The sequence below is a fragment of the Desmodus rotundus genome, chromosome 6 (assembly GCF_022682495.2).
Source record: "Desmodus rotundus isolate HL8 chromosome 6, HLdesRot8A.1, whole genome shotgun sequence".
NCBI classification, from domain to species: Eukaryota; Metazoa; Chordata; class Mammalia; order Chiroptera; family Phyllostomidae; genus Desmodus; species Desmodus rotundus.
This window is the reverse complement of record NC_071392.1, coordinates 300,589-324,794: the sequence shown is the minus strand read 5'-3', so window position 1 is coordinate 324,794 and position 24,206 is coordinate 300,589. Positions and strand designations below refer to the sequence as shown.

At 63.4% G+C, this 24,206-nt stretch overlaps 1 protein-coding gene across 3 annotated transcripts in view; it reads left to right on the top strand.

Moving 5' to 3' along the window:
* Positions 1–1,235: 1,235 nt before the first annotated feature.
* The window catches only part of CAMK2B (calcium/calmodulin dependent protein kinase II beta), a 51,291-nt gene continuing 28,320 nt past the window's right edge, over positions 1,236–24,206 (top strand). For 2 of the 3 annotated variants that reach the window (XM_045197386.2, XM_045197385.2), the window contains exons 1-3: positions 1,319–1,466; positions 16,522–16,616; positions 22,101–22,160. In XM_045197386.2, the coding sequence (XP_045053321.1) occupies positions 1,402–1,466; positions 16,522–16,616; positions 22,101–22,160 (220 nt within the window). In that variant the 5' untranslated portion in view covers positions 1,319–1,401. Of the gene's footprint in view, positions 1,467–16,521; positions 16,617–22,100; positions 22,161–24,206 lie in introns of all 3 variants that reach the window. The other variant, XM_045197384.2, reaches the window with a different exon arrangement.

Here is a 24,206-nt window from a genome sequence, read left to right as displayed (position 1 = left end):
CCCAAGACCGGCCCTGGGCTGGCCACCAAGGCGGGGAGGAGCAGCAGGGGTTAGGAGCCTGCGGCCAATGTCAGTGCAGCTGGGTGACGGGGTCCAGCGTGGGCTGCAGGGGCGCTCTTCCTCGGGGCCTGCAGGGGAACGACCCTGGCCTGGCCCCGGCCCCCCAGGAGTGGGGGGTGCCAGAGCCCACGGGCCCTCTTCACTGTAGCTGAAGGCCCTGTTCTAGATGGTGCCTGGGCGTGGCCCTGGGGAGGCTCCTCGGTGGAAAAACGGGGTCAGCCCAGCCTCTCCAGCCCGGCCCTCCCCCCACCTCTGCTCCAGGGCTATTTTCAAGGTGGACCCTCTCCTATCAAGCCACAGCAGCAGCTGACAGGCGGACTGACAGGCAGACCTGCCCGGGAGGGGGGATGTGCCCCTCCCTGGCAGGGGCTGTGAGCTCTCAGGACCTGGAGTTCCTGTTCTCTTGACTCAAGGACCCAGGGCCCAACCCACTTCCCTCCCTGGGACTCCAGTGCAGACACCGCAGCTCAGGGTGGGGGGGCTGGGACCCTTGGGGAGGGACAGCCTCCACCCTTTCCTGCCCCACTGCCAGTGTCCCCAGTGCGCCCTGGTCTGGGACGCTCCTGTGCAGCCTAGGGGGACAGGAACCGGAAGCTGCCTTGGGCAGGGTCAGGTAGCATCTCCTGAGCCCGAAGTTGTGGGTAGTGACTCCTGCGGGGGGTGACACGTGTCCCTGTCCCTGCTTTGTGCCCCAGCCCCTCTTGCAGTTCGGGGCAAGGTGGGCCTTCAGGGAGAGACAGGGCAGGGTTCACTGTGCACTATTGCGTGCGAGTGCGTGTGCGCGCAGGGGGCCACCAGCAAGGGGCAGAGAGGCCAGCTGGGGCAGCCGGCTGTGCCTGTGTGTGAGGCCCTGCGCCCCAGGCGTGTGAAGAGTGAGGCTGTGTGCACAGGGGGCATGTGCACGCGTGGCAGGTGTGTGTGTAGGGAGCGGGTGCGGTGAGGACGCAGGTGCGTGTGCAGGGGTGCAGGGAGCGGGTGCGTGTGCAGAACGCGGGTTCGGATAAGGGCGCGGGCGCGGGGTGTGTGCAGCGCGCGGGTGCGTGTGCGGGGCGCGGGCTCGGGTGCGGGGCTCGCGCAGGGGGCGGCGGGCGGGGCGGGAGCGGCGGCGGTGACAGCTGCGCCCGCGCTCCCCGCGCGTAGGTGTGCGGCGCGTTCCTGGAGGGGACGGAGCGCGCAGATCTCGCGTGCGCTCGCAGCCCAGGCCGGCCCCCGCCCCGCGCCGCGAGCCGAGGTGTCGCCCGCGCCCGCGCCTGTGTCGCCGCCGTGCCCGAGAGCGGGAGCCGGAGTCGCCGCCGCCGCCCGAGTGCAGAAGAGCGCACGCCGAGGCTGTCTGTCACCGCCATGGCCACCACGGTGACCTGCACTCGCTTCACCGACGAGTACCAGCTCTACGAGGATATTGGCAAGTAAGAGCCGCGGCGCGTGCGGGCAGGGCCGAGACCCCGGAGATCAGGACGCTCCGCGCCGCCGGCTCCGGGCGCACTGCGGCCCCGCGCGCCCCCGGCTCCTCCCGGCTCAGGGCCCGAAGCGTACAGCCCCGCGCGGCCCCGACCCCCGGGCCCCAGGCCCAGCCGCCGGACCTTAGTGTGCGCGGCCTTGCCCGGCCCTGCCCAGCTCGGCCGCCCGGCCAGAAGCCCCGGGCTCTGGGCGCTGGGCTCGGCGCAGCGGGGGCGGCAGCAGGTGTCCTAGGAGCGCCCGGCAGACGTGACGCATTAGGCGGCCGGAGGTCAGAGAGGAGGGGTGCACGGGGGTAGCCGCGAGGCCTAGAGCGCAGGGGAGGGGGCCGCCCGGGCCGGAGGGTCGTCCCTGAGTGGGCCTGGCTGTCCCCACCCCCACTGAGCAGCCGGCTGCGGGGGCGGCAGGACCTGCTCCGCGCTTGCTCTTCCGCGTGGCTCCATCCGAGCGAGGTGGGGGGGGGGTACTTGCTGCGCGCCGGACCGCGTGGGAACAGCCTCTGCCGCGGGGGTCCCCGGGGAATCTGGGTTCTGGGGGATTTCCCCCAGATCCTTCTGGAAAGAGGAGTCTGGAGAGCCGGTGACTGAGGCCGGGAGGCTGGTCAGCCAGGGGGCTGACATGAGGCGTGAGGCAGGGAAACCTGACGGGCTCCCGATTTCAGGGCCACTGAGGTGGGCGGGGGCGGGGGCGACTCGGCGGCGGCGCTGGTGGGGAGGGCCGCGAAGGGCCGTTCCAGGAAGGACCTCACCGGGAACAGGTGGCTCCTGCGCTCTGCTTGCCAACCTGGGCGCGCGGGGTCCCTGCCCCGGCGCTGCCCGGGCTGTGCCCCGGCTCTGCCCCTAGGGTCGCCCGAGCTGTGCGCTCTGTGAGTCAGGGTGGCTGCTCCAGCCTGATGTGCCAGAACCCAGCCTCCTGCGTCGTCCTGTGTCCCTCCGCCGTGGCGGTGGCGCCGCTGGCGAGGTTTCCTCTTAAACATCCAGGGGCCGACCCTTATTTTTCCTTTCTAAACACGCGTCTGGGGTGAAACCTTGTCTTGGCGAGTGATGCTGATCATTGGCGACGCGCGGATGTCCGGCCGTAAGGAGTGGGGGGAGGGGGCGCAAATCCCCCAGCTCACCCTGCACGTGCGGGAGAAAGCTCCAGCCTGGGGGTGGAGGGATGGTGAGGGGGCACCCGGTGGGGGCAAGGCCAGACTCCCTTCCCTCGGGTGGGGGCTGGTTGGGTGCCCGACCCCAAGGGGAGTGGAACTGGAGAGCAGAGGGAAGGGGAGGGTCAGCCTTCCCCTGCCCCCCTGTGCCCCTCTCCGCCCCCCACTGAGGAAGGCCATGGGCTGTTGGTTGGGGGGAGGGCAGCTGTGGGAAGAATCTCCACCGCCCTTCTGCGGTCATATTGTGTCTTGCTTTGCACCCAGGGGCACCCGACCCTTTCCCATGAACTTTTCTGTGGGTCTCCCTGGGTCCATGGCTGTGTGGGGGCCCCAAGCCCTGGCCTCTGGCTCCAGCAGTGGCTGGTTAATGTGCCTGCTGTCACCCACTCCCACACTGGTGAATGGAGGTCCTTGGGGTGGCCCCTGGGCAGAGAGGGTGTGGCAGACCCCGCAGTGCATGCTGGGCTCTCACCCCCTCTGCAGGGACCCGAGCAGCGGGCGGCTGCCCACACAGCAGTGCCCAGGGACCGGGCCTGAGTGGGTGGGGAAGCCTAGCCGCAGAGGGGGCAGAGGCCAGGGGGTGAAGCACTCAGGGGCCAGGAGGGCTTCACTTTGGCCCAGCACCCATTTGTGGAGCTCCCTAGGTGCTGGGCCCAGGGAGGGCTGCTGAGGGCTGCTGAGGGCCCTGCCACAGCTCTGCTGGGGCATCCCAGGCAGGGAGGTCAGGCAGGTGCTGGGCGAGTCCCGGGCTGGGTGCACAGTGGCCACGTTGCCGGGTTGCTGATAGCACCGGGCTAGCGGGAGGCACAGTTGGTGCTGCTTCCTGGCCAGGTGGACGCGTCCAAGTTTATTTAAAGCTGCAGCCCCTGGCACCGGTCAGGCGACGGCGAGCTCCCTGCCTGGGGAGAGCCAGGCCACGGGCCTACAGCTGCCTGTGTGACGTGGCCCCGGCTTGGCCTGTCCCCTCCGGCCTCCTCCCCTTCCCTTTACCACCCAACCCAGCTGCTGCCTCTGCTCTGGAGGGTGCCCTGGGGGCCTGGGCCGTGGGGTCTGAGGGCTGAAAGAAGCTCTTTTCTGGGGACCTGCTGGGGACTCCCTTGTCCAGCTGGATGCCAGCCTGACTTGGCCCAGGTCCTGGGTTCAGAGCCATCCCGAGGGGGACCCCTGTCAGGCACAGAGCAGGCAGGGAGGCTTGGCCAGCACAGGCCAGCCAGCAGTGCCGGTTTAAAATCCAGAGAACTTCCCAGGTAATAAAATAAATACTTGTATCTCTTCTACCCAGAGTTGGAAACTGTTACTCTTTTTTCATTTTGGCTTTAAGTTCCTCTTTGGTTACCAGCAGTAAAGCCTTCGCTCCAGGGCTGGTCCTGCCCACCGTGTCTGTCCTTTCAGGTCCGGCCCGTGTGCACCCAGGTGCCCGTGTCATATCTAAATGCAGGTCCACTCTGTGTCTCTTGAGCTTTCACATGGACATCCTGGAGCTGTTTGCCCTCCGAGCAGCATTGGGGGCGCGTGTGAGGTGACCCATCAGCTGTGCGCGCTGCTGTGCCGTGGCCGTGGTGCACATCCTTGGTGCCACCCTGGTGCCAGCCCCTCCTCCGGCCCCTCGGCACGTCTGCTGGGCGCACAGGCCCGAGGGTGTCCTCCGAGTGTGTCCCCAGTGGCTGGTCCATGTCCTCTCTGTGTCTCTGTGGCCCACCAGCCCCCTCGGGTCTGACAGGCTGGGCCCTTGAGTGGGCAGAAGAGGTGCCTGTGCCCAGGCTCCTGGGCCTTCCACGCTTGGGGTCATCTCCTGTAAAGTGTGGGCGCTCCCCTGGAAGAACGCCGCTCCCGGGAGGATTTGGACGTAACTAAGGGCTCGTGGACCGACTGTGTCGGCCTCCACGGAGCATGTCACTTTGAACCTGTGCTTTCACTTAATTAGTTGACCAGGAAGCTCTGCCTGCAGGATTTAACAGAGAGGATGCTGAGGGAGGGGCCACCTGCCCCAGAAGCAGGGAGACTGACCTCCAGCCCAGGCCCAGCTGACCTTGGTGCGTCCTTGGCTCCACCCAGTGTCTCTTCTGCCCAGTGCGACCCCTCGCTGGGGCAGTCGGCCTATTCTCCACAAGCCGGTGGCCGACCTGGGGGTTAGTGGACAGAGGGTGGAGTGCGGGGCAGGCGGGGTGTCGTCCCTGACCTCTGATGCCGGAGCTGGGGAGAAGATTCGGGTGGAGGAGGAGCCAGGATGTTTGCTTCCTCCTGCCCGGCCCGGGGCGTCCCTGCCTCAGGGCGGTTGCCTGTGCCTTCCTTCTGCCCTTGGGCCACACAGCTCCTCCTTCCCCAGGGGATGCTCTCCAAGGTCCCACCCAGACCCTGCTTTGCCTTCCCCAACACCTGGCACCTTGCAACAGGCCAGGCAGCCCCCCACACCAAGGCAGTGCTTCGGGCTCCAGCCCAGAGCCATGACCCCTGGCCCTGCACGCAAGCAGGGGTGGCTGCCGGCCGCCCCGGAGTCCTGACTCGGGCGGGGGTTTCAGCGGCGTGCGCGCGGCCGCTGCTGCAGGGCGCACATGAAGGTGAGGATCCTTCAGTTACTACTGGTGGTATTTTTATACCATAACCTACTTTGCTGGGAGCTAAGAATATAGCTTCGTTTGCTACCTGTGCTCCTTCTCCTCTGGTGACGGTCGCCAGCGGTTACACGAGGTGCTTGGTCTGCAGTCACCGCCAGTTTGAAGGGGAGTGGAGGGGGACCCGGTACCTCTGACCCCGGCTGGCCGCACAGGGCAGGCGGTGCGGTGCGCACCGGCCGTCCACGCGGAGCCACCCTGTGCCGCAAAAACGCTGTGCGTCCCCAGCTGGCTCCTGCCTGCTCGTGGTCCGCTCTGACCCTCCACTCCTGGGCCTTGCCTGTCCTCAGGGGCGGGCCTCACGCCGCCTTTGCGCCTTCCCCACACGGGGCGCCGCCCCCCCGGCTCCCTTTCCTCGTCTGTCCACGGCAGCCTGCACTCCGCCCCCATTTGGAACCAGCGAGGCTTGAAATTTTATTTTATTAATTAAACTACGAGGACGATATCATCTTGCGAAAACAAAAAACACACTCGTACATGCAGTGAGCATGTCTCTCACACGCCGTCTCCCTGCCCCCCAGAGGAGCGGCACGGTGCTGGCGTGTCCGGGCAGGGACCTGGGTGTCTGTGTGGCGCTGGTGCGTGTGCAGACACACGTGGGCAGGTCATGCACACACATGGTTCTGAAACCGCTGGTGGTGGCTGTCACCACACACGTGACTGGGGTCGGCCCCCAAATGGCAGCCTTCCCTGCCGGCTCTCGGAAGCGGGGACACGTGTGTGCGTGTGGGGCCTGCCCTCGGACGAGCGTGACAGAGGCGTGAGGGCCCCAGGTTTGGAGGGGCTCCTGGCCAGCAGGGGGGCACAACTGTGGACCTCTGCCCTTGGCCAGGAGTGTGGTCCTCCCCACTGGGGTTGGAGGCCCTGCTGAGGGCCCGGGGAGGGGCGGGGTGACCGACATTATGGGGCTTCCTTTCTACTACCTGAGAAGGTGTCTAACAGAGAGAGTTCCCTGTCGCGTCCACACCAAGCCCCCCGTCAGCCGTGTGCCTGGCAGGGCGGACCAGACCGAGGGGACCCTCCTTGTCTCTCCCTCTGCCCCTGAGGCCACCTGGTCCCAGGCTAGAGACCAGCCTTCCTGGAGATTTCAAATATGTTTTCAAAAATTTAATTCTCTCCCTCTCTGTCTCCAGCAAAAATGGAATCTGATTTGATTATTTTAAAGCAGCTTTCACCGCCCGCCGTGGGCCGCTGGGTTGGCGCAGAAGCCTGAATGCAGCATGTGTCCGTGAGGGTTTCCGAAGGTCACCCTATCGCTCCTTACGTGAAACGTGCACTTTATTCTTGTGAAGACCGGGATCTATTGAAAGTGGATCAGATGACTTTACGTCAGCGTGGTTGCCGGGCGGCTCCTCTCCCGCTCTGCTCAGGGGTCCCTGGTGGACGTAGTTCTTCTGGCCCTACAGAGCTGTCCCGGGAACTAAGTTCCGGTTCTTTGCGTGGCGGGTCTCGCGATTCTGTGGGGCTCTGGGGGAGACTGGCTTGAGGCAGTGAGGGCAGGGGGAGGGCGTGACCCTCTGACCTGCTGTCCTTCCCCTCGAGGAGCCCAGGGGCCGCCTCTCTGTCCCCCAGCCACACTGGACTCTGGGGCTTGGCGTGCCCGGTACACAGCAGGTGCCCAGCAAAGTGGCCTTGGGGGCCGTGTTCCCTCCCAGCTCATTGGCACTCTCACCCTGGGAAAGGGGGCCTCCTGGTGCGGGGGAGGCGCTGGTGGCCTTGGCCTATGGTCCTGCCCCCGACCCCCTGCCGGTGCAGCTGCAGTGCTGGCGTCACTTGGGTGTTTACTGTGGAGCCTGACACCAAGGGGTCTTCAGCCTCGTCTTTTGAGGGGCATCCGGGTCCCCAGTCCTCAGTTCGGCCCAGTAGTCAGGCTATCTGGGTTCCGAGTGCCGGCCTGGTTTGGAGCAGCCCCTCCTGGAGGAGGTGACCAGACAGGGGCTTCCAGCCCCTAACTGGGGACCACGCTGCAGATTGGGGGGCCTGGGCCCTCAGTGGTGTCCTGGGGCCTCTCACTCTCTGGCCCCAGAGGAGCCTCATCTGACCCACCTGCATGGGCACTTCGCCGTGGTTCTCTGTACCTGAGGTTGCCCCGCGCCCCCCCCCTTCCCCCCCCCCCCCGGTTGCTGAGTGCAACACTGTCTAGAAGAAACAGAATTCAAGCCATGAATGTAATTCAGAGTTTTCAGTTTTTTAAAATTATTTATTTATTTTTAGAGAGAGGAAAGGAGGGAGAAGGAGAGGGAGAGAAACATTGATGCGTGGTTGCCTCTCACGCGCCCCCTACTGGGGACCTGGCCCACAACCCAGGCCTGTGTCCTGACTGGGTATCGAACCAGCAACTCTTTGGTTCTCAGGCTGGCGCTCAATCCACTGAGCCACACCAGCCAGGGCAGAATTTTATAATACTTAAAAATAAAAAACAACTAAAAACATACCGGTGAAAGGAACTTTAATACGTGCATTTAACTCAGTGTATCCAAAATATTATTTAAGCAAGTAATCAATACAAAATTATTGTTATTTTACATTTTTAAAAACACTGTGTTTTTGACTAGTGGTGTGTTTTCCGCTGGCGGCACATCTCAGTGCAGAGCAGCCGCAGTCCCGCTTCAGCGGCTTCGCATGGTCACCGGGCTGCACAGCCCGCCTGGACCTCCAAGGTCATTCCTATGGCGACGACCACCACTCGCAATATTTCTGGTTTCTTTTGCTTGTCTGCAGACTCGCTCATTCATTCGTTGGCTTGCACACTTGCCGTTTGCCGGCCTTCCCTCGGCGCTGGGGGACATCAGGCAGGGCGCCCGCCCGTGTGGGACGTGGTGGGGACGCAGGCAGGCAGCGTAACTGCTAACAAGTCCCTGCCCGGTGCTGCTTGTGCTCCGGGAGTGACTGTGAAGAAGCCGGGGTGCCAGTTAACGGGGGGTCGTGGCTGTAAAACGGGGCCAGGCCCAGGGGAAGGAGGGAGACTGCAACCTGCGGAGAGCAGCAGTAAAGACGGGGGGTCGCGGTAACTGACCTCCCGGGTGTGAAAGGCCGGCTGGTGGGGGATCTCTGCACAGCCGTGTGCCCACAAGTTGGTAACGTAGATGAAACACACAGGCTCCTAGGAGACGTACTTGATCGAAACCGACGCAAGGAGAAATGGGAAATTGGAGTAGACCTACCACAGGGAAAGAGGTCGATAAACAAATTTAAAAACTTGAATGCTCCACAAAGAAAAGCCCCGGCCCGGAGAAGTTCACGGGTGAAAAGTCTATCAAACACTTACTTCAAGTGTGACTACCAGTCCTTCACAAACTCTTCCAAAAAAGCAGAAGAGGACAGAATTTTTCTCAGCTCGTCCTGCGAGGCCCCATCACCTGAGGGCTATGCCACCTGAGGGCCACGCCAGACAGACACCGGTGGTCAGGAGACCGCAGGGCAGCGTCCTTCGAGGACGTGGGCCCAGCAAGACGCGCCTGGCGGCACTCGAGAATCACACATTATGAACAGGTAACACTCACCCCAGGGGTGAAAGGTGGGCTCAACACTCCAAATTCAATCGCTGTGGACACCGTGTTAATTGAATAAACAAAAAAATTATATGATCGTCTCAACAGCTGCAGATGAAAGCTAACGGTTTCTCGGTAAAAACACAGCAAACTAGAAGCAAAACGGAACTTCCTCAGCTTGATGAATGGCAGCCGGGGACTCTGGCAGCGGCCCCCCTCCGCGCCAGAGACAGACTCTTTCTCCCTGAGGTCAGCAGCAGGCCGAGGACATCCCTCGAAATTCTGATAGAACCGAGGGACAGATCCAGTGAGCTGCACAGCACAGGGTCAAGGCACACAATTCACTGTGTTTCATTCTCAGAATAAAGGTAGGAAAACCAAGGCCATTCACAGTAGCACCTGAGAAAGTAAGGCCCCGAGGAACAAATTAACGAGAGCTGCGCAAGCCTCGAACGCGAGCGCGCAGACGGCTGCGGAGAGAAGTGGAAGATGTCTAAAGAGACTCGTGTGGGCCGGAGACGCCTCGCTGCATCACGCCCCAAATGGACCCCAGGTGCAGTCCATCAGAATTCCAGCTGCCTGTGTATTAGAAAAATTCACACGCTAATTCTAAAATTCCTACGGAAAAGCAGGGGACCCGGGAGAGCCGGGACGGCCTTGACGAGGAGAATGAGTTGGAGGACTCGCACCTTCAGCTCTCAAAGCCCGCCGTGCCCCGCCGTCACGGTCAGGACGTGGGGCTGCTGCGGGCTCCCAGGCGGCCCGGGGCGGCGGGGCGCTGGGGCGGGGGGTGCAGAGCAGCGCCGGACATCTGCGGCCAGTGGGTCGCTGACCATTGAGTGAGGAAAGAATAATGGTCCATCCAACAGATGGGCAACTGGGTACTCACAGGCCAAAGAAAGGACCTAACTCCAGATGAAAAATGATCTCAAAATGGGCCATAGGCGTAAAACTGTGGGATTCTTGGAAGAAGACATGAGAGCGGTTTGGATTGGGCCGTGATCTCTCAGATTTGGCACCACCAGAGAAGCAGGTCAGTTGGACCTGACATGGGCACTCCGTGCCTCGGGGGACGCCGCCAGGACACCCCGCAGAAGGGAGGAGACGTTTGCAAGTCGGGTGTCTGGTGACGGACTTGCAGTTAGAATGTTTTAAGAACTCACTGCCTCAGAGTAAAAAGACAAATGACCCAGTGGACAGTTAATTAGCTCATGGGAAGATGCTCGATGTCCTCAGTCATCAGGGAGACTCCAGTCAGAGCCACCATTCGATGCCGCCTCAGTTGCCCTGGGACGGCCGTGCAAAGGCAGTGGTGACAGGGGCTGGGGGACGTGGAGTGGCTCCGAGGAAGGCCGCCCGACACTCCTCACAGGGTCCCGTTCCCAGGTGGGTCCCCGAGGTGTCAAAACGTGTCCACACAAAACCTCGTCCACAGCTGCCCCGGCCGGTGTGGCTCGGTGGGCTGGGCGCCATCCTGCAGAGTGGAGGGATCGCTGGCTCGACTCCCGGTCAGGGCACAGGCCTGAGTTGCAGGTTCGGTCCCCAGTTGGGGCCGGAACGAGAGGCAACTGATCGACGTTTCTCTCCCTCTCTCTCCCCCTCCCTTCCTTTTTTTCTAAAAATTAATAAATAAAATATATATTTAAAAAACCCTTGACCACAGCAGATTATCCATGACAGTCAAAAGTGGAAACATCCCCAGTGGCCACCCACGGATGACCGTGTGCCCATACAGCGGGTGCCGTCCAGGCCTCGGACGACGACGTGAGCCGGGCACCGACCGGGGCTCGGGGTGGTGGACGCTGGCCGCGTGGTGCGCGGCCCCATTTACACGCAGCGTCCAGCACGGGAGGCCCTGTGACGCATGACCGAAGGGTGATGTGAGGAGAACCTTGCACACTTAGATTGTGGCGATGGATGTGAACGAAGCAAAAAACACTGAATTGTGTGCTTTTCACAGTGGGTTGTGTGGCAAGTGAGTGACCTCTCACTAAAGATGCTTAAAATAAATAAAACCCATGTAGAAAAAACAAACCTCTTGCCCCTGCATCTCCGGGTTCAGGTGGTTGAGAAGTGGGCTTAACAAAGTGTTGGCAGCCCTGGCCGCAGCCTCCCGGGCACGGTCACTTGTGCTCCTGAGGACGGGTCAACGCGCGGTCCCTCGCCCCACCGTTGCTCTGCCCCACACTGGGGTGCCTGCCACTGTGCTGGGAAGCAGCAGAAACAGGGTGTGGAGGCTGGCGTGGGAGACTGCTCGTGCGTGTGCGCGTCAGGGCGGGGGTAGGGAGAGGCCCCAGGGTGAGACCCGCAGCCCCTCCCCGAGGGCTGCAGCCAGACATATTCCCCAAATCTCGGCATTCCAGACGCCGGGCAGCTAGCCTTGGGTCCGGCAGGGTCTCGGAGCACATGGGAGGTTTGGCTCTCCAAGGAACCTGCTCACGGCGGCCGGGCGCTGGAGGGTGAGGCTCCCCTGGGAGCGGGGACGGCCTGCGGGTGTGGTGACGGGTGTGGGTGGAGGGGGAGGACACGCTGTCAGAGGGATTGGCAGCGCGGGGACGGTGGGGCGCCCACACCGGCTGTCACCAGGAACTTCCTTCATGCTTCACGGGCCCCTCTCCAGGCCTGGGGTGCCTGGGCCCGTGTGGGTGGGACTGCACCCTCAGGGCAGGGCAGGGGGTCGTCTGGAAGGTGTTTCGTCTCCCAGGTCGTCTGCAGGCTGCACGTTTATCCTGCGTCCTCACCTGGACAGTGAGCCACGTCGCGTAGGCCCGTCGGCCTGCCTGGTGGGGGCACCCTTTCTCTCTTTCCTTTGCTCCTCCTTGACTTCCAGGTGTTTCCTGGTGTGGTGACTGATGGTGTCACCTCACTGTGCTGGTGACGCCGTGGGGCAGGGGACATGGGGCCAGGTTGTCCCCTCTATTTCCCTCTCCGTCTCCCCTCCTTTCCTTTCTCCCTCCCATAAAGGGTCCTTAGGGGTGTCTCTGGATGCCATCTTGGGGTCTGCTCCTTCTGCCTTCCGTCCCCGGTGACCCCTTGGAAGGGACATTCAGGGCTCCACAGGCACCTGGGAGGCGAACTCCTCCCCTGGGACATGGTCTGTCATTCTCCCATCTGAGCTGAGCCGTGGTGGTGGGTGGAGCTCAGTCCCCTCTGGCTCGTGCCCCTGCAGCCCCCAGCCCCAGGCCGGTCACAGCGGGTGCTGGGTGGTGGCTGGGGCTTGGCCTTTGAGAGACTTCCGTGACGTCACATGTTGGGTCCCTGGGTGTCCAGCCTGGGCCTCTGCCCGGGGCATTGCTGGGCACGAGCAAACTGCGGGCCTGAGCTCAGTGCCGTCCTCTGTGCGGCTGGGCCAGGGACGCGGGTCCTTCCCAGCAGCGGGGACAGTGTGGGGGCGAGGGTGCTTGATGGGGTGGCGGGGCGGCGAAGGGCCCTCTCAGAGCCTCGGCCTCCACACCTGGGAAGGGACGTCACTGTGAGGACCAGGCACACGGTGCATGGTCCCTCCCCCGTGCCCATCCCAGGTCTGGGGCCTCCGGCGGCTTTCCCTGCGCCGTCTCTGGGCCTGGGTGACCGTCCAGGGGGACACAGCTCAGAGCCAGCAGTGGACAGGCCACTTTCCTGCCGGCACTGAGGCCAGATCCTTGGGTCCTGTGGGTGGAGCGGGTGTCCAGCTGCCGGACATCCCGGCCGAGCGTCCACCGCCTGTGCCTGCCGGTCACGACCGCTTGTGACCCTGAGTTCACGGCTATCTGTCAGTGGCAGCGACGGGTTTTCCTTTAAAGTTTTCTCGTTCGAGTCAGCCGAGGGTAGAACTTGCTTTGTCACGTGGTACTGAGGGAGCTCTCTCCAAACACCCAGTTGTGACGGCGTCACCCCTACCAGTGTCTTTCCTCCCCCTACGGATCCCTCACACGCGGCTGCGGCGCCCCCCACAGGTTGGTTGTTGCAGGAAATACGTCCGACAAAAAGTCCACCACCTGGGCCCTGGGCAGCGCACAGCTCAGCGATGGCAAACACATTCCTGTCGTCGCGCCGCTGTCACCACCGTCGTCTCCAGAACTTTCCATCGTCCAGTCTGACACTCCACCCCATCAAACACTAACTCCCCACCCCTCCCCCAGCCCCTGGCTCCACTGTCTCCTCTCTGTCTCTGAGTCTGACCACCCCGGGGGGGCCCCCGTGGGTGGGACCGAGCAGCCTCTGTCCCTCGGGTCTGGTTTCTCTCAGTGTGGGGTCCTCGTGGTCCGGCTGCGTCGCAGCAGGTGTCAGAACGCCCCTCATCCGCCGACGCCCGTGCTGCTCCACTCTCGCTGAGATGAATGGCGCGGCTGTGAATGCGGGTGTGCAAAGAACGTGATCGGCCTTCTCCTGCACGGGCTGCAGCATCTCAGCGCAGGGCGGTGGGCCTGGGGCGCTGCTCAAGCGCAGGGAGGCCGGAGAGTCTTGCTGGGGCCCCTTTGCTCGGTGCTGCGGCTCTGCCACCCCCCGCAACCTTCCTGTGAGACGTCCTCACGCTGCCCCACGCTCCCGGGGCAATGCTGGGGCGAAGCCGGGGCTCCTGGCTGATCCTGCGCTGTTCTCGTCCCTCGGGAACACCGACAGGGCGGTGAGGTCTGGTGGATCTGAGACGGAAGCAGCCAACCTCCGACCTCCGGAGCTGTCCTGCAGACTCAGCTCGCAGGAAAGATCGAGTGGCCGCACGGCCGTCCTGTCGGTCCCCAGGCGCCCGTGGTCCCGGCCACCTCGCAGGGCCCCAGGTGCGTTCGGAGGCCTGTGTGCGGCAGGTGGGGCGACCCTTCCCTCGCCGCTGCGGCTGCTGCCCCGAGCTGTGCTCTGTGTGGCTGGCTGGCACTTCAACAAGTGGGGCGGCCGGCTTTGAAGCGCTGCCTTTGAAGGTCGCCCTGTGGGGCGCGGCCTCGAAGAGCCGCTGGGAAGGAAGTCCGCTCACAGTCACTCTGGCAGCTGCATTAAGCCGGCTGTCCGCTTTCTTCTGAGTTGGAGTTGGGGTCGGCCCTCAGTCCGCCTTGCTGGGTGCGCCCTGGTGTGCAGCCCCTGGGTGTGCGGGGTGTGGGGGCAGCAGGGTGGCCCAGAGGCTGCGGCCCCCACTCCTGCCGGCCCTGAGCTCAGGCACTGGGGGGCCATCTTGAGAGCACAGTGGCCTGGACGTGACATCAGTGTCCCCAGGCCCGGCAGCCTCAGCGTGAGGTGGGCGATGACCAGCTCCTGGTGGAACCTCTGGCCTCAGGGAGAGCTGAGCGGGGGGTGGGGGGTGGGGTGAGGCCCACAGGCGCTCTCAGAGCCCCCAGGTAAGCGCCAGAGCTCAGGCGTGTTGAGGGCCGGCTGCTTCCTTCAGCTGGAAAGCCCCTCCCGCCCGGCTGGCTGAGAGTTTTGTCGGCTGCTTTCTCTGCATCCGTCGATGTGTTCACGCCATTTTGCTTTTAAGTCAGTGGATGGGACGGGCGACGCTCATTGGTTTCCAGACGCGGGGTGGCCTGGGGTCGCTAGCAGCTAAGCCTCACTGCAGCGGACAGACAGCATGTTCGGCCAGAACCCCTGGCGCCCACCCTCTCAGCCGTCTGCCCCGGCCTGTCAGCTGCGGAAAGAAAACGTTCTCTGAATCTGCGTGGCGGGGTGTCCAGCGTGTGCCAAAGGGCCGAGGGCAGAGGGTGCTCCTCTGTCCCAGCTGCGCCGGCAGCAGCTGCTCTTGCATTTGGGGGCCAGGTGCCAGGGGCCTGTGGCCACCCCGTGGTCTGACGGTGGCATTTCTGTCCGCCCTCACCGCCTGCCTCTCTGTGGGAGGGTCCTCCCTCCCAGCGGAGGCCGGTTTCCGTCTTCGATGGGCCTCGCGGGTTTTCCGGAAGTCGTCGCTACAGAGGCCTTGTCCCCCCTCTGCCTCCGCGCCTGGCCTGATTGAGACTTTTTGTTCTTTTATTTTTATATTTAGAGCGGGGGAAGGAGGTAGAGAGGGAGGGAGAGAAACATCAATGTGAGAGAGAAATATCGATCGGTTGCCACGACCAGGGATCGAACCCACGCCTTTCGCTGGGCGGAACGATGCCCAGTCCACTGAGCCACGCAGGCCGGGGCTCACAGGACTGTTTGGAACAGGGATTTCTGTGGTTGAGTAAGTTCGGGAAAGGCCGAACCTCATACTTCCTACCTGGAAATTCACGGGCAGGGGGCCACAGAAAAGGCGCTGGGAAGACAGCCTAGCACATGCGGCCGCAGACTCCTGCCGGGTGGTGTGTGCTAGGGTTCGAGCGTGTCTTCCCAGAACCTGTGTTCCCCCAGGACTTCCTCTGGAAATAGGGCCGTAGCTGAGGTAGGGAAGGTAAGATTGGGCTGGTGTCGGATGAGCCCTGCCTGGCATGGCTGTGTGCGTAGGAAGAGGGGAGATTTGGACAGATACCCCGTGTGACATGGAGGCAGAGATGGGGTGATGCTTCCAGAAGCCAGGGAGTATCCGGGGTGCCAGCACCCATAGAAGCTGGGCAGAGCCTGGGCAGCCTCCCTCAGGCCCTGCCAGCACCTCGACGCTGGGCCTGTGACCTCCAGAACTCGGGAGGTCATTCTGCTGTTTAAGCGGCCAGCCTGTGGTGCTTGGCTGCAGTGGCCCTGGGACACCAGGGTGATGAGACCAGGTCCATTGCTGGTGTCATACATTGTAAGTCACCCACGATTATGCCTTTGGAAATAAACTCTATGAAAATAGCCAAGAGCCCCCGTGGGCCGTCGGTGAGAAGGGAAGTCGGACGCATCCCACGTGTCCGCCGATGGCAGATGTGCTCACCCGCCCTGGGAGGGGTCTGTGTGGAGATGCGCTGCCACCTGGGTCACAGGGGTGCTTGCGAAGCGCTGTCGGATGCAAAAGTGGTGGACTTGCTCGCTGAGGGAGGCAGAGACCCCTCGCAGGGCCCTGTGCAGCCACACACGACTGGCAGCCGGTGCTGCCCTCCTGTGCCTGGGGCACCGCCTGTTGCAGGAGGACCCTCTCAGGCAGGACTGTGGGTGGGGAGGCTTCCACTGCGAGGGGACCTCTGTGCCCGGCCACGGTGGGGACTTTACAAAACACAGAAACTTCCTTTTACTAAAGGCACTTGGCTTTTTTTGGCTCCAAAATTTAAGCGCCCCTGAAATCCAGGGGCCTCTTGAAGGGTTGATGTGGTGGCCCCTCCCTGTCAGGAACTCCCAGGCCTCTGTTTGCAGTAGCCAAGCCTGTGGACTAACCCCTCAAGATGGTCAGCAACCAGGCATCACCATCAAAAACACCCTTCTTTCTTTACACTGCTTCTTAAGAAAAGGACCTTTTGAGAACATAATCTGTGCTCACAGTGAGAACATCCCACGGGAACAGCTGAGGTGGGGGGCCCAGCCCTCCAGCTTCCCAGCTTAGTGACCCGACGCGTGTACACCCTCCCCCCGCCCCCACCGTGGAATCCTGTGTGGCTGCACTGACCGTCACAGCACCGTCGCGGTGCCCTGGCTGGGCCTCGCTAGGCCTTGGGGACCCTGCACAGAGCCAGCTGGACCCTGGGTTCTGCTGACCCATGAGGACTGGGGTCAGGGGACTGGCTGGGCTTGGCCTGCTGCCAGGGAAGGACCCTACTGGGCTGGGGCAGCGTGGGGGCAGCAGCTGTTTGGGGAGAGAGCCCACAGAGCTCTGCCCACGGCCTGGCCTCATGCGGGAGCTGGGCGTCCGCAGGGAGACTAACCAGCTTCCTCTCTGTCCCTGTCCCCGTCCCCGTTTGACGCCCAGGGGTGCATTCTCCGTGGTGCGACGCTGTGTCAAGCTCTGTACCGGCCATGAGTACGCAGCCAAGATCATCAACACCAAGAAGCTGTCGGCCAGAGGTAGGTGGGCCGTGTGCAGAAGGCTGGGCACAGGGGCAGGGTGGGGGAGGGCCAAGATGGGGTGGGAGGGATGGGGACCCCACCCTCAGAGCTGGGATCACACCTCCACAAGGGTTTGGGGGCCTCCCCTGGGCTGGAGGGGCAGCGGCACCGTGGCCACGTGAGCCGCTGGCCAGAGGGCTTGGGTGGCGGCAAAGCCAGGGCTGCCCGTGCCGCCAGAGCCCCTGCCAAGCGGTGGCCCTCACAGGGTCAGACAGTGTCCCATGTGTGGCAGGGCCGTGTCTGGTGGCCATGTTGCCCTAAGTGGGACCGGGGGGTCAGGTGGAGGCTGAGGGCGGCGCCGTCAAGTCTGAGAGGCCCACCCCAGGTGTCCTGACCAGACACCCCTCCCCCTGCCCGCTGGTGCCGGGAACCGCCACCATTTGCAAGGTCTGTGGCCACAACCCGAGGCCCTGGGGACAGGTCGCTGAGCCCAGACCATGAGACTTGCTTGGCTGTGTTTAGGCGCCTGCTGTATACCTTCAGGGCTCCGTGTCCTCCTGGCCCAGGCAGCAGGCGTCAGGGGCCAGGCGGGTCACCCCTGCGCCCTCTCTGCTTCCTCGGGGTTGGGAGCAGGAGGAGGAGAGTGACGCAGGGCCCCAAGGTGGGCTAGGGCATGAGGGGAAGGCTCCCGGGCGGTCTGGCAGCACCACTCAGCAGCCAGGGCCTGTGGGCTCTGTGGTCTCCCCAGGCTAGCCCGTCTCCCGGGGATAAGGCCAGGCAGGCGCTGGGTGCAGGGGAGGCCACTGGCCACTGGATAAAGGGCATCTGGGAGGCCCGGATGCAGGAGCCTCAGGGTGGGCAGGAGGCAGGAGGGGAGACCTGGTTGCCACCTGGGTCCCCCAGGGTCAGACACGCTCCAGCCGTGCCCTGGGAGGTGGGGGCTGAGGGGGTGCCCTGGCCAGGACATGGAAAACCGCTCGCCCCAGAGCTGCCGGCTCTTGTGGACAGTGCCCATCACCCCCAGCTGGTGCCAGGGGCTGAGTTAGATTTTTTAAATTTAATACTTAATTAAATAGAGGATGGTGAGACATTCAGAATCAGCGAATGTGCTGAATAATTAGAGATTATTAAACCGCTGTTCACAAAAGCAGTTAGAGGAAAATTAATTGACTGGGGTGAGAGATCATTGGGGATACGGGTTTTCTCAACATTTCGGGTTCTTGATGCCGCCCCCCCGCCCCCCGCACATTGTTGGCACGACCCAGCTGTTTGGGGCAATTTTGTTGCCTTGGTGGGCACCCTGGGAGGTGAGCTGGGTCAGTGCTCCCTGGCGTGAGTGTGCAGAAAGCAGGTGTCCCAGGAGTGACCCTTGGCCAGTGGCTGCCCCTGGGGGTCCTGGGCACTTCCTGTGCCCTGACCTTCAGCAGCACTGTGCGCCCACTCAGCGACCCCGGGGCCAAGGAAACTGGGCCTCCTCTCCATAGCACAGAGCTGGGGGCACAGGCTCTGGCCTTGACCTGGCTGGGGGGTGCTGAGGGCTCCTCAGGTATGGGGCTGACCTGGGGGAGCACTGACCTTACTGTGAGGATGCTGACCTCACAGGTGAGGAGACTGAAGCCGCAGGTGTGGAGATTGGAGGGGCTCACCTCTGTGCCTCCTCCCACCTCCAGGCTGATGCCACTTTTCTAGTCACCTGGGGCCGCCCCTGCCCAGGGCTTGTGTGGCCCTGCTGCCTTGGGGGCACCCCTGCAGAGGGTGGGATGGGGCTGAGCGCCCACACCTGCCTGGCACTCCCACACCGCTGCCCACGACCCAGACCCAGAGCCTGGACGATGGCACCACACAGCCCACTGAACTGGGTTAATGGGGCCACAGTGCTGCATTGTGGGGGTGCTGAGCCTGCGCCCCCTCCCTGCACCAGTCCTTTCCCCTTCCTCTCCCCTGGGCACCCCTATCCTCCTCATCCTCCACCTGCCCCTGCCCCATTCCTAAGGCCCCGAGGGCAGAACTGCAGGAGGGAAAAGCGCTGGGCTGCGGGGCTGGGGCTCTGCCAGGGACTTTCTACGGTCGGTCAGGCTGGGCCCAGAGGCTTGGAGCAGAGGGCTGCCTGCCGGGCTCCTGTGCTGAGTCCCTGAAGACTCGGAAACACTGGGATGTGAGTCAAGACCCGGGAGGGAAGCCACCAAAGGAGAAGGGGTGGCAGGACGGAGGAGGGGGGCGCTAGGGGCTCCTTGTTGGCTGCGGGGGAGCCCCTCTCTGGGAACCTGTGCCCTTTTTACTCGTTGGAAACAGGCTGTAAAGGAGGCCTCCTGAGGCCCACACACAGGTGAGCCGCCCACCCCCAGCTGGATGGCACAGGTTGGGTTTGCAGCTGGAGACTGAGCAGGCTGAGTGCTACAGCCTCCAGCTGGATACACCAGGCTGGGCCTGGGTGCTGGCTGCCCTCAGCCCACCGGGTGGTCAGCACCAGCCTGGGCCTCCCTGGGGGGCTCCGTGTCTGGCTGGAGTGTGACCCCCACTCTGATCCCCACCCCCATTCATTCTGCCCTGGGGCCTTGGCCGCCCTTCCGTGCGGAAGGGGTGGGTGACCCCAGGGCAGGGGTCTGTCCCCAACACAACTCTCAGATCCCTGCCAGCTCTGTGTGGGGCTTCCTGGGCAAAAGCCACGGTGGCCCTGACCTCAGCTGGCCCCCTACTGTGTCCCAGACTCCCCGTCCCAGGCCAGGGCCCCTGCTGTGCCTGCCCTCCTCTGGCCAGGGCTGGGAGCTGAGGAATGGGGAGGGCCCTGTGCCAGCGGAGGTGGGGGCCCCCAGTGTTAACACTCCTGCCTGCCTGGCCCCAGGGGTGTGGTGTCCAGCAGACGCCCCGAGAGTAGAGAAAGCCCTGGTACGGGCACTGTGGACTTTCTGGGTAGGATTTCACACCCCGTTTTTGTTCCCAACTTCCCACAGGTGCCTGGGGGAGAGGTTGGCAGCCCCCTCCCGTCCCTCCCTCTCCCACCAGCCCCGCGCCTCTCACGTCCTCCTGCCAGTGACTGTACTGCTGCTGCTGGCAGCTGGCGAGAGGCCCAGCACCACCCCGTTCCTCCTGTCTGCTTCCTCCTGCCTCTTCTCCCCCAACCCCACAGCCGGGGAGTGGCTGGGGGCCAGGAGGGCGGGAGGTGGGGGCCTGGGAGGGGGGATGGTGCCAGGACAGAGGAGGGCTGTCCCTGGGGGGCCATGAAGGAGGCCACCAGCCTTGGAGGGAGTGCTGGCCTGGAGGACTCTGGGCGCCACTACGTGCCTCGGTTTCCTCTCCGTGACGGGGGCCACTGCAGGTCCACACTTGCCCTCTGCCGTCTCCTGCTGCCCTCAGCAGCCTTCTCCTCCTTCCTGACTCAGCTCAGGTGCCTAGGGGACCTGCTGCCTTGCTAGGGGGCTGATGAGGAGCTGGGTCCAGTCCCCCCACTGTTCCCCAGGGCGTTATTGGAGTTCAGTGTGTGACCACCCACCAGGCACCTGTCTCTTCTGCCCCTCCCCCTCATGGTGGCCAGCACAGGTGATAGCCCACAGGTCCCCGTCCCGGTGTGGGGCTGCTTCCATTCCTGGGCCCCCACCTCCAGTGCTGGGGCCCCCACATCTCTCACAGCCCTGGGGTTCACACAGCTGGGCGGCCTCTGGGGCACCACAGGTCCAGGCTAGCTGCTGTTTTTGAGTAAAGTTGGTTTGGTTCTGTTTGTTGAGCGATTTTATGGGGTATAAATGAATGCTGTGTTTTATATGTGGGTGTTTCTGTTTAGGAAAAGTAAATGGCTTGTTTGATGCCTTTGCCAGCCCCCGGCAGGCGGGTGAGCGCCACGCTCCCATGCCAGGGCTCCTCTGACCTTTGGCTCCAGGGAAGGCCATGGCTCCCAGGCTGGTCATGGAGTGGGGCGTGGACTCCACTTGGGGCAGGACGAAGGGGGTTTTGGTGGGGCAGGTTCCCCGGGTCCAGCCTGCACAGGTGTTGCATGTGGGCTGTGACAATGTGGCCGTGACAACGTGGCCACGGCAGTGGGGCCAAAGCCGCAGGGCCTCCTCCTCCCGCCCCCTCCTGTCCCTCCGACATCCCATAATGTCAGCTTAGATTCCTGATTTCAGGGCTCCTGTCACCCAAGCAGGTTCTGTGACACACCCTCTTCACATTCAATCGGTGGTGACAGGTTGCAGTAATAAGATACAGTCTTTTACGGCCCTTACTTCCCAAAAAGGGCTCCACATGCATGGCTCTCAGGGGCTTTATTTGTGACCGGGATCCGGCAGTTTTCCCAGAGAGGACCACCCCTCCTCCTGCTGACTCCCCCCGCCCACCTCAGCCGAGCCCCGCCCAGCCCCGCCCAGCGTGCACACGGGTGGGCGCCCCGTGCTGTTGGGACGGCCGGCAGCACTGGAGCGTGGGCTGCAGGTTGGATGCAGGCGTCCTATGGGTGCTGGGGCTACTGCGAGGGGTGACTGCACGAGGGTGCCTTGGTCTCAGAGAACACACAGCCGGGGGAGGTCCGGGAGCGTGTGCATGTGAACGTGCGTGTGTGGGAGGAGAGGCACACAGAGGTGCTGTCCACGAGAACCTTTGCTGTTCTTGGAGCTTTTCCCTAAGTTTGGGAAATGTTCATAATAATAAGTTTAACAAACACTGTGAGAGAAAAGCACCCTGGGAGCCCACCGTCCTCCCCTCTGGTCCCTGAGGGAGGGAGGGGCGGCCGGTGTCTGGACAGGGCGCCCCGGTGCTGGGCCTCACATGCCTGGACCCCGAAGTTGTGTGTGGTGTTGGAAAAGCGGGACCCAGGCCGTGTTCTATCGTGTGGTGCGGCCACGGTGATTTCTGTGTTCTCCAGTCGGGGAAATGAGGGCGTTCCCAGTTTTTTGCCACTACGATCTCCATCAGCTTTCAAAATCCTCCTGACACCTCTGTTTCTGGCGGGAACATTGCTGGGTCCTCGGGGGAGGGACAGCCTCTGGAATGGAGGTCTGACATCTGGGGGTGTGGCCAAGGCCAGGACCTCGGTGACCTCAAGTCCTGCTGCCAACTGCGCATAAGCACACCCACCAGACTCGGGGCCCCGGGTTGTGGGCTTGTGCGTGGGGCGGGGTCAGGTCCTGTGCACTCTTCCCAGAGGTCCCGCCCAAGGCCCTTGGCACAGACAGCCGCCTCCGGAGAGCGAATGAGGCTTCAGCAGAAAGCTCTGCAGTCGGAGGAGGTTGAGTAAGTGACAGACTAAGCCGGTGCAGTCTGCCCAGCTGCTAATGTACGGGTCCCCTCTTCCTGAATCCCCTGGGGGGAACTTGAAGTGGGCAAGCACCACCCACTCCCAGCCCCACCGCACTGGGCAGCTTCCTCTGCAGACACAAGCTGTCTACAGGTGCAGGCGGTCAGCAGGCCAAAGCTGCCCGTGAGTCTTGTGGCTGGCAGCTGGCCTGGTGCCAGGTACAAGGAGTGGCTGGCTGCTGGGGCACCAGGTGACACCATGTTCCTTCCTGTCCCCAGATCACCAGAAGCTGGAGAGAGAGGCTCGGATCTGCCGCCTTCTGAAGCACTCCAACATCGGTGAGTGGCCACGGGGGCGGGGTGGGGTCGCACCTCCCTCCCATCAGCAGGCAGCCTGTCCCTTCCAGACACCAAAGGTTTCTGTCCCCTTCTGCACTGATGTCCCCACCCTCTCAGAACATCTCCTCCTGGAGGGATTCTTGGGGTGGGGCCGCCCCTGTGGAGGTCAAGGCTGGCGGCACTCCAGAGGGTCCCTGTCCACCCTCTCCAGCTGGGATTCTCATGGAGACACTGGGTCCTGGGTGTCCTGTGGCTTCAGAAAAGCCACAAGGTGGCGGCTGACCAAGAAAAAAGGCTGGAAACCAGAAACGAAGACCACACCAAGCACAGCCCCGGACTGAGGTCCAGGTCCGGTTTGGCAGAGCCTCTGCCGTCCCCACCAGCCCAGGGCCAGAACTGTGGTCTCGGGGGCCCCACTCCTGCCAGCTGCCTCTCGGGGGCACATGCAGCCTAGGGAGCCAGGGCTTAGTCTCAGGGTGCAGCCACCCTGCCCAGGTAGGCCCCTCCTTTCTGATGTCCCAGTGCAAGTCCATGGGGGATGGAGCTGCTCCGCCGCCAGGTGGTGCTGACCCCGGAGGCTGGCGTGGATCTCCAGCCATCTGCCCTGCCTGCCCTGCCCCTGTTCCTGGAGCTCCAAGGTGGTCCCTACCTACCACCCTGTGGAGCACAGGTGTCTAGCCGCCTGTCCTTCTCACTTGTGGACTTCTGGGAGCGGAGACCCAGGCCTTGCCCATGCCGGGAAGCTGCCAGGGGCCCTGAGGGAACGGTGGGCCCCCTTCACCAGGGGCTTCTAAGGGCGGACCCCTGGGCCTCTTCCACCAGAACTGTGACTCAATCGTGCCAGAAGGGGCCCGGGACTCGGTGCTCACGGGAGTGTCAGGCTGTGCCGAGGCGAGGTTTGGGGGCCTCGTGGGCATCTGTGCCACGGCCAGAGTGGGGCTTTGGCCACATGGGGCCTGGCTGGTCCTGAGAGCTGACCCTGGGGGCCCCGGCCCCTCCAGGGTCCTGAGTCTTCTCCAGCTGTGCTGGCCCAGATGTGGGGGGCCTGGCGGGGACGTTGGGTGGCAGTGTCCCATTTCCTGGGGGCCTGGGGCTGCTCCAGCCCTTGGGCCTGGCCCCTGCTCTTTAGTTTCCAACTCTGAGGCTAAGTCTTCCAGCATCACTGGTGTCAAATTCCTGACCTGTCCCGAGAGGGAGGCCAGGGGGCCCAGGAATCAGTCTTTGCCAGCTCACCAGGATTTGGACGTGGTATCCACAGGGACCCCAGCCCACCACTTGCTGGCTGGGGGGTGTCCTGGCACACCCAGGGCTCCAGTCTGAACACCCCACTGAGTGGGGCCCCTCTGCCACCAGGCACCACGTCCAGGCCTGCTCTGCATGTACCCTCTCCTCACCAGCCCCTCGCCTGTGACCCCTGAGCACCAGCCAAGGCTGGGTCCCCATTCTGAGCGATTTTCAGGAGTCCCCTTTGTCAGGGGAGGGGGCCCAGGTGCTCTTTGGGTCGGCGTTTGTGGGCAGCTCTTCAGCAAGACACCTCGGTGTGCTCAGCACGGTTCTGGGTCAGTGCCGAGCGGTCCCCGAGGTCCTTGCCGCAGCTTCATTCCAGAACACGGGGGAGGCAGAGCTGAGACTTTGGGGTTTAGACGGAACATTCCAGAACAGGGAGGAGACAGAGCTGTGAACTGACCGCTCTGGGAACCTCCCAGCTGTGGGGTCACACAACACGTGTCCTTTGATGATGGCCTCTTTCCGGGGTGTGGCGCCCTTGTAGCAGCAAACGGCAGGGTCCCTCCCCTGTCCGGGCCGCTGCTGCTCCCTGGGTGCACGGGGGCCACCGTGCTGCCCCCTTCACCCATCATCGGCAGGGCCTGTCTGGCACCGCCTCCTGCTCCGTGAGTGTGCACCGGGCAGTGGGCCGCGGAGCTGCATGGGGCTCTGTGTTCCCTGGCTGAAGGGACCACTGAGCCTTTTTGTCGATTGGTCTGGGGGCCTCGCTGCACCCTGCTTCACTCTGTTCCCGAGAAGGCCACACAGGAGCACGGGGAT